This window comes from Cenococcum geophilum, assembly GCF_001692895.1.
Source record: "Cenococcum geophilum 1.58 unplaced genomic scaffold K441scaffold_27, whole genome shotgun sequence".
NCBI lineage: Eukaryota > Fungi > Ascomycota > Dothideomycetes > Gloniales > Gloniaceae > Cenococcum > Cenococcum geophilum.
In genome coordinates this window covers 1,530,806-1,542,066 of record NW_027137585.1, presented here as the reverse complement: position 1 = coordinate 1,542,066, position 11,261 = coordinate 1,530,806, and the positions used below count along the sequence as shown (strand labels likewise).

General features: G+C 46.2%; 3 protein-coding genes across 3 annotated transcripts; all 3 read left to right on the top strand.

The window, feature by feature from the left end:
* Window positions 1–1,079: 1,079 nt before the first annotated feature.
* On the top strand, window positions 1,080–3,138 carry K441DRAFT_638462 (uncharacterized protein). The gene is made up of 3 exons (XM_067646541.1): window positions 1,080–1,322; window positions 1,371–1,517; window positions 1,624–3,138. The coding sequence occupies exons 1-3, from the start codon at window positions 1,257–1,259 to the stop codon at window positions 2,704–2,706; spliced, it is 1,296 nt and encodes a 431-aa protein (XP_067502910.1). The 5' UTR covers window positions 1,080–1,256; the 3' UTR covers window positions 2,707–3,138.
* Window positions 3,139–6,141: 3,003 nt separating this feature from the next.
* On the top strand, window positions 6,142–7,499 carry K441DRAFT_697243 (uncharacterized protein; the record flags this gene model as incomplete). The annotated part of the gene is made up of 3 exons (XM_067652960.1): window positions 6,142–6,324; window positions 6,424–6,657; window positions 7,102–7,499. The coding sequence occupies exons 2-3, from the start codon at window positions 6,477–6,479 to the stop codon at window positions 7,497–7,499; spliced, it is 579 nt and encodes a 192-aa protein (XP_067502909.1). The 5' UTR covers window positions 6,142–6,324; window positions 6,424–6,476.
* A 747-nt stretch (window positions 7,500–8,246) lies between these two features.
* K441DRAFT_697242 (uncharacterized protein) lies at window positions 8,247–9,504 on the top strand. The gene is made up of 2 exons (XM_067652959.1): window positions 8,247–9,117; window positions 9,169–9,504. Exons 1-2 carry the CDS (start codon window positions 8,561–8,563, stop codon window positions 9,488–9,490), a joined length of 879 nt encoding a protein of 292 aa, XP_067502908.1. The 5' UTR covers window positions 8,247–8,560; the 3' UTR covers window positions 9,491–9,504.
* Window positions 9,505–11,261: the final 1,757 nt, after the last annotated feature.

Genomic DNA, 11,261 nt, shown 5'->3' with positions numbered 1-11,261 from the left:
AATATAATCTATATAATCTATAGGATCTATATAATCCGTAATAGAGTAAATAGAGCATACGTATATTATATATAAGAAGGATTTTATAGAAGTACGGTTATATATTTAAGGACCCTTAATCCCTACCTAGATAGTTCCTTTCTTATAGTAATTCTTAGAATATAATTAGAGTTAATCTATTAGGCAACTACTCCACTAGTTATTATTACGTTGTTAACTTTAACTTACATTACCTACACACCTAGCCTAATAACGAGCCCACCGTAGTTCTTGCTACAAGGTTCCGTTACAGTAATTAAGTTAGAGCTTTATTAAGTATAGGCGCTTACTACTAATATAAGCCGACTAGGGCTTATAAATAAGCTAGGAAGGAGGCTTTTATTCCGCCTTAATAAGAAGACTAGTACTTTTTAGCGTAATAGTAAAAAGTGATGCATTAATTAATACTACTATTTTATAAATATCTATAACGTTTCCCGCCCCAACGTCGCCATTCGGCCAAAAAGACACGGAGTGCTTGCGATATTGATCGCAAGCGCGGCGGGATCTAATATATGTACTCTTACAATATCCTTTTTCCGAAACTTATTCTATTTATAATTAAGTACTAAATTAATTACCTAGATATGATTATATAAGAGTATATATGTTAGATCCCGCTTTAGTCGCGATAGATTCGCGAGCACTGTCTGTTATTTTAGCCTTATAGTGGCGTAGAACGGGACACGTTACAATAAAGCCCTACCTTATATATTAAAGCATTAGTAGATCTACTTTAACGTAGTAAATTTTAGCGATTACTCTAGCCTAGTAATTTACCTAATTTAAATATAATTAAACTCTACTAGAATTATATAAAGCGAGCTACTATATAAAATAGAGTACTATAAACTTGCGCAGAAACGAAATGAGCGGCCAATATAATAACGTACCAAGAAATCATTCCGTTCAATCAAATTGTCGCTTCGGCCTTCGCTAGCAGGGGCCTTCAGCCACAGCTAGCCGTCTCTGGTTGGCAAATGAAACCTCAAGTAAATTTTGCAAAGGAACGACGTGTTCTCGCTTTCGCTTTCGCTATCGCTTTTCTTCACTCTCCATCCTGTGCCGCACCAGTGCACTGCGCTGTCCACCCGCTCGACTCCATCCACTTAGCGATAGCTCCAGCAAATCGTAGACGAACCCTAGGCGCTTTGCCAAAGTAACCCCGAGTCGATTGGTGTCATTAGCTGAGGCTCACATAAAGCTTCATCTGCCAGATGCCGCGTCTCGGACACAAAAAGTCCCGCAACGGCTGCGCACAGTGCAAAACGAGACACGTTAAGGTGAGTAGGAACTGCTTTGTTGCATACTGATACTCATTCAACTACCAGTGCGATGAGAAACGGCCATGCAGTGGTTGCTCTAGGCATGGTGTTCGCTGCAGCCTTGTCACGTGGGGTTCGGGAGATATTGCTTTATTAGATTCGCAGGCGTCGCAATCAGGCAATGGGACAAGTCGGAACTCTGGACCTCTAAAGGTACGTAGCAGTATGCTTAACTAGATAAAGTGCTGTCGAGGCGTAATTTTCATGGTCGTCGCAATGCTATGCACGTTCCAGACACGTCACTTACTTCCGATGCCAGGGCTCCGGAAATGGATCCAGTAGGCGGGAACTGTCCGAAAACCAGACTCCTATACCCTTGTTGGTCAAATCGAACTTCAGTCAAACACCTGAAGACGGCCCCAAAGTATCATCGAGCCCTGACCCTTTTCCCTATTTTGCCAGATTTGTCAACGAATCAGAGTCCAACGAGACCCATACCTGGATAAGAGATCTTGAGTTAATGCACCAATGGACCACAAGTACATACCAGACGTTAACCAGCCTGGAAGAAGTAAGACAGATTTGGAAATTAACAATCCCCAAAATGGCCTTTGCTCATACATATTTGATGCACGAAATCCTTGCGTTATCAGCTTCCCATCTCGCGTATCTTCAACCCGACCACCGCCATGCTTATTTTATGCTCGCTACCCATCACCAAAACATTGCCATCAACATAATGCGGATGGAGTTGTCGAGCATAACGTCAGAAAACTGCCATGCTCTCTTCGTTACATCATCACTAGTAGCACTCACAGCGTTTTCATCTCCTGATAGTGTCAACCCGGCAACGCCAATCGATGACCTCGTGGACATCTTCCTCTTGATGCGTGGTATGCACGGCATCCTCAAGTCCGCCTTCGAGATGATCAAGGAGGGACCGCTAGGATCTATTCTAGACAGCGGACCGGCTCCTCCTCCAACATCGCTGCTCCTCATGCTTCTATCTCGACTCGGCGAGCTCAGCACCCTCCTCACTACCCGGGAACCCGACCGCGACGTGAGAGAGCTATGTAGCGTAGCCATCTCAAACTTTATGGAAACAACCGCTCTAGGCATTACCCACACGGACGATCGTGAGCTGCGAGTCGCGTTCATATGGCCGATTGGAGTCTCCATGGGTTTTATATCACTGCTCCGTCAGCGGAACGGGGTCGCGCTGGCGATTCTCGCGCATTATTGCATTATCTTACACACTGCCGAGCACAACGCTACGCGGAAGAATTGGTTCTTAAGCGGATGGGGCTCCCGTATAGTCGAGTCTATTACCAGCACCGTTGATCCGATATGGCAGGATTCAGTTCGATGGCCCATGGAATGTATTGCTGGGTCTAAGCAATAACGCCGTAGGTTGAGGAGGGGCCGATGTAGTTTATTATACATCATATGCGCTGTGAATTAAGGACTGAAGGACTTTAGAAGCTGATCCGGAGGGCATGATCGGAGGAGTTGATTGGATTGGCGTATATATGGAGGACAACTAAACACGCAGCCTAGTGAGAAGTGAGACACAACTCATCACACTTTATCACACCAGCGCATTTTAGACCCTACAGACTTCGAAACCGTGCCACAGCAGGTCTTCTGGAAAAGTTATTAGATTGAAGGCGAAGGAGTATAAAAGGAAATCCTTTGAAATTGATGCGGCCCTTTCGGTCATTGTCGCGGCATATACAACTGGAGCGGAGTTTGGCAAACCTCGGCAAGGGATATATAGATTTGGCATCTTCCGATTCTTGTGAGGAAAGGCTTCTAATATACAGCCATTCGCGAGGGTCGAAAGTTCCTAGCCCTTCATTGGGTGATTTCTGCTCCCCATACTGTGAGACCGCCCAAGGGTGCCTAAAGTGCCACCAGAAAGGGCATCGGAAGCGCCCAATATTTGGCTTCATACAGGCTCCTCGACCTGCGCCGCGTTCCGCATCGCATCGAATTATGACAGGGGGATCGCCCCACCTGCCGGATCAAGACTCAGCCCTCTTGGCATTTGGCTAATGCCTTCGCCCAGCATCATTTCTTTATCAATTGAGAGCCATTCTGCAATAAAAGATATGGCTGCCTGCTATGAATGGAAGAAACCCTTTATTAGTTGCTCATTCTCCGATCAACCAATTCAAACTTCCTTCGACGTCTTGTTCCCCACTCATTAGGTGTGGCAATGGGTACATCCTTAGAGAACCTCCCATTGGAAATACTCGGCGGAGTTTCCGATGAACTCCCTTCAGTGAATCAAAAAGCGTCAGGCTTACGTCCAAGAAGCTCTGCAATGCTGTGACTAGATCCCTCTTTTGTCATCTGAGTCTCTATCCTACAAAATCGAGCCGAAAAACGTTTTTCAAGTCCCTATCTAAGGCCATGTTCGATAACTTTTTTTGGCCAGGTCGACTCCACCAGGTGGGCGCAGCCAGGTGGACAATTTTAAGGCCCACATGGGCGCAATCTTTAGGATGTAAGCGCCTCTTCTAGACGCCAAAGCAGGGGTGCTTTCCACCTGGTGGAAGGCGTTCGTTCGGCAGGCGATTCGCCAGAACGGAGCGTCGCCAGATGAGGCTAATAGTTATATAGAACGACCAGTTAGAGCCTGTCGATATTATGGCCAATACAATAAGGCTTTAGGGCTCGCGTCGAATTAAATCACGTGATGGGGAGAATAGGTTAAAAATATCACGAAGAACGGCAGAATCGATCAACCAGGTCGTGTCGAGGTGTCAGCGTCCCACCAGGACCCCCCCTTCAAAACGGCAGGTCCAGGTGGAATTCGCCCAGGTGGACAGCCCAGGTGGCTCGTATTGCTGATTAACCACGCCGCTATAACGTAGTCGGCAAGCAAGCTGCCCAGGCAAGCATCCTGCCCACCCCACCATACGCGCGACACGCTTTGCAACTATAACCTTAATGCCTACGCCACAACAGCAAGAGGCCCTCTATCGAGAGGGTAGAATTAAGCTAGCTATTAATGCGCACAAGCAGGATAAAACTATAAGTTTTTGAGCACTTACTAATGCGTATAATGTGCCCCGGAGCACCGCCTGGCTACGCGTTAAGGGCATCCAGCTAAAGCGTAATTCTCCTGCGTCTAATTATCGTCTTACCCCTGGACAAGAGGAGAGCCTTAAGCAATAGATCCTGTTGATAGATTAACGTGGTATACTACCGCGTATTATAACCGTACGACAGATGGCCAGCCTGCTAGCTATGTAGCATCCTAGAGCGCAACCTATTGGCGAGAAATGGGCATCTAACTTTGTTAAGCGCCACGACAATCTATAATCTAAATAAAATTATAAATACGACTATAAGCGTGCTCTCTGTAAGGATCCGGTGCTAATCTGGGGCTGGTTTAAGCGCGTCTAGGACATAAAGATATAATATAGGATTATAGATAATAATATCTGGAACTTTAATAAGACTAGCTGCTAGATAGGTGTTATTATAACTATATAAGTTATTACAGGAACCAACCGAGCTAGATAACCTCGGACGGTGCAGCTAGGCAATTAAGAGTGAGTAATAGCTATTAAGTGCATTAATACATAAGGGGTTGCAATTCCACCGCTTATTATCTTTAAGGCTATAATGCACTAAGCTGCTTGGTATAAGGATATACCAAAGAACTAGGTAATTGGTATTAGCGAGAATAGGTGGACTATTAATAAGATAGGCCTAATCTGGCTTAAGGAGGTGTTCTATAAGTATACAAAGGATCGTATAGTTAGCACGCATCGGCTGCTTATATTAGACGGGTATAGCAGCCACGTTAACCCTAAATTTAATTAATTCTGCCTGGATTATAATATTATCATTATCTGTATGCCTGCGTATTTATTGTATCTGCTATAGCCGCTTAACGTAGGCTATTTTTTAGTGCTTAAGTAAACGTACGGACGGCTTGTTAAACAGATTATAGGCCGTGGTATTAACCACATTAACAAGCGCGAATTCTTACCGCTGTATATATAGGCTAGGCAGGCAGCACTGCATCGCGATAATATATAGGCAGGATTTGCAGCTACTAGCCTAGTTCCATTTAGCCCCGAGCGCGTACTGGATTAGATACATGCTGAATATTAAACTCTATCACCTTAACGTTATCCGCGCTTAAATAAATTCTAGGTAGCTATAACGCCGCATAATATTACGCAATTAAAGCAGCAAACAGAGCTAATTAAGCGCCACCTTAAGCAACGTACGTGTAGCCCACCGAGCCTAATAGAGTAAGCCCTTACGTAGCTGGTTAAGGGGTGTAAAATAGCGATGTCTAGCGCTGTGATGCTTACGTGCGAGAATAAGAAGCTATAGATGGAAAACCATCGCTAGAAAAGGAAGAGGGCATAAAAGCGCACCTATATAGCTAGAGGAGGAGTGCTATTAGGCGCTGAGGGGGCCTCTCGGGCATCTGCTGCTGCAGGGGGGGCTGCAGAGGGGGCTGCAGAGGGGGGTGCAGCACCCGCAGCACCTGCTGCAACTGAGCCACGACAGCGAGCAGCGCCTAAATGCAGCATGTGCACGTCAACTGAGCATAACGCACGTACGTGCCCTAGACGGCAGGCAATTAGCTAGAGAATTCAATTTGTGGTGGTTGAGCAATTTGCTGCATTGTGCTCAGCAGCTTGGTGGGGTGGGCAGGATGCTTGCCCGGGCAGCTTGCTTGCCGACTACGTTACTAGATTCGGGAGCGCAATCGCGGCTGACGCGAACGCCTCCACCTGGCCAGGTGGAACCTCCTTTTTAGCTGCCAAGACGACCGATCTGCCCAAAATCCACCTGGGGCGTCGAACGGACAGTAACCACCAGGTGGATATCGATATAGGTGGCCCGTTCGCGACCAAGTGGACCCAGGTGGCCCCAGGTGGTTTTTTTAGAGCGCCCACCTGGTGGAGTCGACCTGGTCAAAAAAAGTTATCGAACATGGCCTAAATACGTTCGGAATGTACATCTTAATACGGAAGAAGAAAACTTCGTGAGTTACACCTCGGAATGGCTATCCTAGAGTTATTGAAGGCCTTTCGAAGCCGACTTTCCGATTTACGTGCTGACATCAAAATCTCGATATCGTAAGCAGAGTGTAATGTAAGAGAGTCCAAACTTCCAAAACACTTCATTGAAACATTCATGAAGGCTATTGAATTCCCAAATCCTACCACAATAACCCTGGCATTCGGCAAGTATTGCCGGGGCTGGGAAAATGGTAGGTTGTACGACCCAACTTATGCGGAATCTCCAGAATTCCGTGCAAAGGTCCTCAAAATGCTCCTCGACATACTCGACGATTCAGAGAAGCCGCAATGGAAGGGTATCCGCAGTCTTTCAATCAAGAATTTGCAAAACGACAACGATCCGAAGATTGTCTCGTCACCCCAATTTCTTGAGTTGCTCAAAGAGGCTATGCAAACTACGGCTTTTCATTACCACTGGGCGGGATGAGGCAGCTCCAGAAAATGGGATTGACAAGTGGGATGTCCATCAGTTCGTGATTGACCCGCCATTTGTGTGGCTTATACCAACGGCTGTCAAGCTCACCCATTTGGCTCTCTACATGGATGAATACTTCGGATACGCTCCTAAACTTGATCTGCGGGAAGTTCACTTCCCAAATTTGCAGTCTCTTGAATTCGGGAGTTATGTCTTCTCTCACGACGGCAGTTGGACTGGATTGTTCATCATCCCCAGACTCTACAAAATCTTTCCCTCGATGGCTGTCTAATTTTATTTGAAGCTCTATGCTATCATCCTCTAGACTCTAAAGGTTATCCGCAGTTTACGAAGGCTCCACCTCCAATAGTACGCGGCTCACCCAATAGAAAATTGGGTAAATACGCTTGTGGATGGTTTCAAGTCTTCGAAAGATCTCGCACGGAGCTTGGGGTGCTGCGCATGGTCCACTTTGGTCGTAGTAACTGGGATGATGGTGATCAATTCGGGGATGTTCTGGAATGTCCGAACAAATACATGGCGTCCGATGATGGAATCGGTCCATCGCAATGGGTTGAAAAGATTATATCCACTGAATACGCTGGCATGGAAGCGACCCCACCGCCCAATTGTGATGAGGAAGATAAAGCTGCTCTCCTCGCGCTCATGAAATCGATCGGGCAGCCAATACCTGCAGATGCTAATACAAATGGTGTCTCTTAACCCAGTTCAGGTTGTCCAATATCATTTGCGGAATTTCAACCAGTGACTGAGAGATTTTATCGTGGTCGAGAACATGCGGGACTTGAAGGAGGTATCAAGGTAAATGGATCATTGCAACCTGGTGGGTTCATTGCGTCTGGTTGCGATGATGGTCTAAGAATTTTCCGCATCATAGTGCTGCCAATCTCACAAATACGCAATGTTTGGGGCTGTCGGCCGAGCGCCGATCACGATCGTCGTCCTGCACTAATTTAGCTTTCCTATATCAAGTCTAGATCAGGGGGTGCCTGTTGCCCACCTACCTATGGTACATATAGAGGCTCCAAAGCCTCATTTTAATAAGACAGAGTTCTCATTCTAGATCGTCCGGTCAACAGGGCTAGTTCACAAGGCTTTTTTCCAGCTGAATCGTAGCTCTATTATATTACTTGTGACACCATAGCTTCATATTTCGCTTTAGAAGCTTGGCGCGCGGTGTGGAGGTCTTGGCAGATGAAGATCATTTCCACACTGTCCTTTCTCCGCGATCTTTCCAGCCTGTCATCTGCGTCCCTGCGTCTTGCCCTGCTCAGTTAATTAGGCCTGCCAATCCGATACGCCACTCTGGCCGTTGAATAGCTCCCGCATATCCTCCCGCAGCCACGATCCTAGTAAGGCTGACACGATAGTGCATGGAACACGAGAAGTTGATCTCTTTTAGTGCGAAAACTCTAACCGTGTTTCTTTTAATAGAGACTCATGCACTCTATCAATTACCTCCTTTTCGTGGATTTCTCTGTATGTCTGCTTGAGTATTTTAACTGCTATGCCAGTATCAAGGTTTGCTTGATCTTTAGGAATTCCCTGCTCTTCTCATATTTTTATTCTTCATGAAACACTAAAAGGCCGCCTATCACTAATCCGACTCCCTCGAGAAATCAACGGGAACCTCAAACATCACATACCAGAGTCTCCCGTGTCCTCACCCTATCCTAAATACTAAACACACGTTCTGGCCACGCACTCATACTCATCAAGCGTTTTCTTAAGCAACCGCGCAAAACACAGAGTCAGACATAACCATGGCGAAAAGGGAGAAAGGCGGGTTTTCTCCCCTGTCACTAGTTACCAATTACGACGAGCACCCGCACGAACTACCTCAGGCCTTTAATTCAGATCCGAGGGAAGGATTGCAGGCCTTTGATGTCGGATCGTTGATACTGGCAGACGACAAAGGATCCAGCGCACCAGAACACGTCGAGCTTGGCCAAGATCCCATGATTGTCGTCTCGGAGGATGACCACAATGGCGACGCGCAAAGGAATAACTCCAACAACACAGACGGATCTGGCGGTGGGGAGTCTGCGAAGGAAAAGGGTAAAAGGACGTGTGGACTATCACCACGAATATTCTGGCCGCTATTAGTAGTTTTGTTCTTAATTGTTGTCGGTGCTGCAGTTGGAGGAGGCGTAGGCGGGTCTATAGCAGCGGATAATCGTAGAAAAGCACACGCAGCCAGTGTGAGTCTTGCTTCTGCTATCGCTGCATCTGCAAGTGCCGCATCTGCAAGTGCCGTATCTGCAAGTGCCGTATCTGCAAGTGCCGCATCCGCAAACGCAGCAGCAGCAAGTGCGTCAAAGTAAGCTTTCGCCTTCATAATAATCCAGCCAGTCAGCGCTAATCCTCATAGGACTGCCTCTTCGACATCATCAGCTCCCTCAAGTACCTCCACTCCAGGGTACGGTAATTTTACTGTCGAGGTTTTCAAGGGACAGAACTTCACAGACACACATCAAAACTACTCGAGCGTTGGAATTTTTTCACTCCCTTTCACTGCCAATAGTTACATCTGGGATGGGAGGCAGAGCGGTTGCTGCGTTACGTTTTGCAGCAAATCAATATGGATTGGTTATAGGTGTCAGAGCGATACGTATCAGCCGAAAGTAAATATGGATAAAGTTATTCTCAGCTGTGGAGGTCCAGCCGCAGAGTCTAATAGCACATGTCAATGAAATTCAAAAGCAGGTACGTTGTTAGGATGATGTTTTCCATCTCTAGGTGTGATTTGAGTGGATGACTTGCTCCAAGATGTTATCCACGTAATTGCAATATGTTTAGCAAGTGAAGCCTCATCATCACTATCTCACTTCCACAGCAGAGATCGTCTCTTTGACTTCACAATACGCGACATAGCAGAAAGCCTAATATGCATCAATATCTTCTGATTTCAAACCACCTTGGCCGTAATGTCGGATTTCTATATGAACCTCACATCGCTTTTTCGTCAACGTGTTCTTACAACATTTTGTTTGTCTACACCACGTCTAACACTCCTCAAATTCTGGTGCTGTTAATCGTAAAACCAATAGCAGCTTCCATCGTGAGATTTCACATCATTTATTCCAGCATCCGCATCTCTACCATGTTCTAGCCAAGAATAGCACGCTATGAAGTCTAGGCGAAAAAAAAGAGGTTTTGTTCAGTCATTATTTCCACGAATGGCACTCAAAAAGATCCTACCAAAGCACTCCTTACCAGAATAAGCTATGAGACTGGCCGGCGAATGGCCCTACGACTTGTATCTCTACCTCTTCTACTGGTAGCACACATGGACGCGGAACCCCTACACGCCCTGAAGGAAGACAAACCGCTCATGCTGCCGTGTTAGATAGAACTCTCCCACAGCTTCGACTACCGTTTAGGTCTGGCGATGAAGTGCTCCGGTGCGGACGAGGACCATGTGGACCCAGATCAGTCGGAGGAGCGCAGGCTCGATATTTGTTCCCGTCATTGTGCATTGTCTCGACTGTTTCTTTCGCAGAAGCAGGTTAAGGTTAATTTGGAGGGCGCTTTTTCCCTAGCACGTGAGGCCTGCGCACAGAACGATTATCTTTTTGATAGGCGCGTGATGGCATGCCAGCGTAATTGGATGTGGCTGTGTTTGGAGTGCTGGCAGATTGGGCTGGATGAGCTGATCACTGCTCGAGACGAATGTGCGTCGGATCACGCGGGGAAATGCCCAGCCCGTTCGCGGCCGGCGAAGACGATTAAGGAGGGGGATGTGGTGTGCCGTGCTCGATGCCGGAAGTTTCGTAACTTGCTTCAATAAATGTAGTCTACTATTGAACTCGGCCTTAGAAACTTTACCCGAAACGATTTTTGATATCATTTCATCTTTCGGGAAGTTCAGCGTCGATGTTTTCTTCTCCCGTAAAGACAAAGAGACATACAGTCGGATACTGGATGCTTCTAGAAGCACAGCTTCCTTTATCCGAGTATGATTTGTCTACCATACATAATCAAATTTTAGATCTATGTCAAAGAAACTAAACAAAGTTAGAGTGCCTTTGAACGCAGCCGTTGCTATAATAGAAGGCATGCCTACAAACTCAGTTTATCTATGATCTCTTAATTCAGGGTTGTTTTGGATAATGCGAATAAGCGAGCATAAAATATCCTTTATCCAATAGAAAATGCATAAAATATCGCAATCGATAAGGATAAAGGTGCCCTGTGCGGAGCTTTTCTACCCCAACTAGGTAGAATAGGACTCGGTGCTGGCAGAATTCGGTAGAATTTAGTAGACTTAGTACAGTCGCTTCGGAAAAGGATGGGTTTAAGTCAGAAACCATGATCAACCACAGAAATTTACTGAATCCTCACCTGTTTGAACTACTTTTCTGTACCCGCGCATGACACCACCCATCGCCTTATTATTATCTTATATTTAAAGCCATAGGTAACCCTGCCTGGTTAACTGAATAGAAGTCAATTGTACAAGCT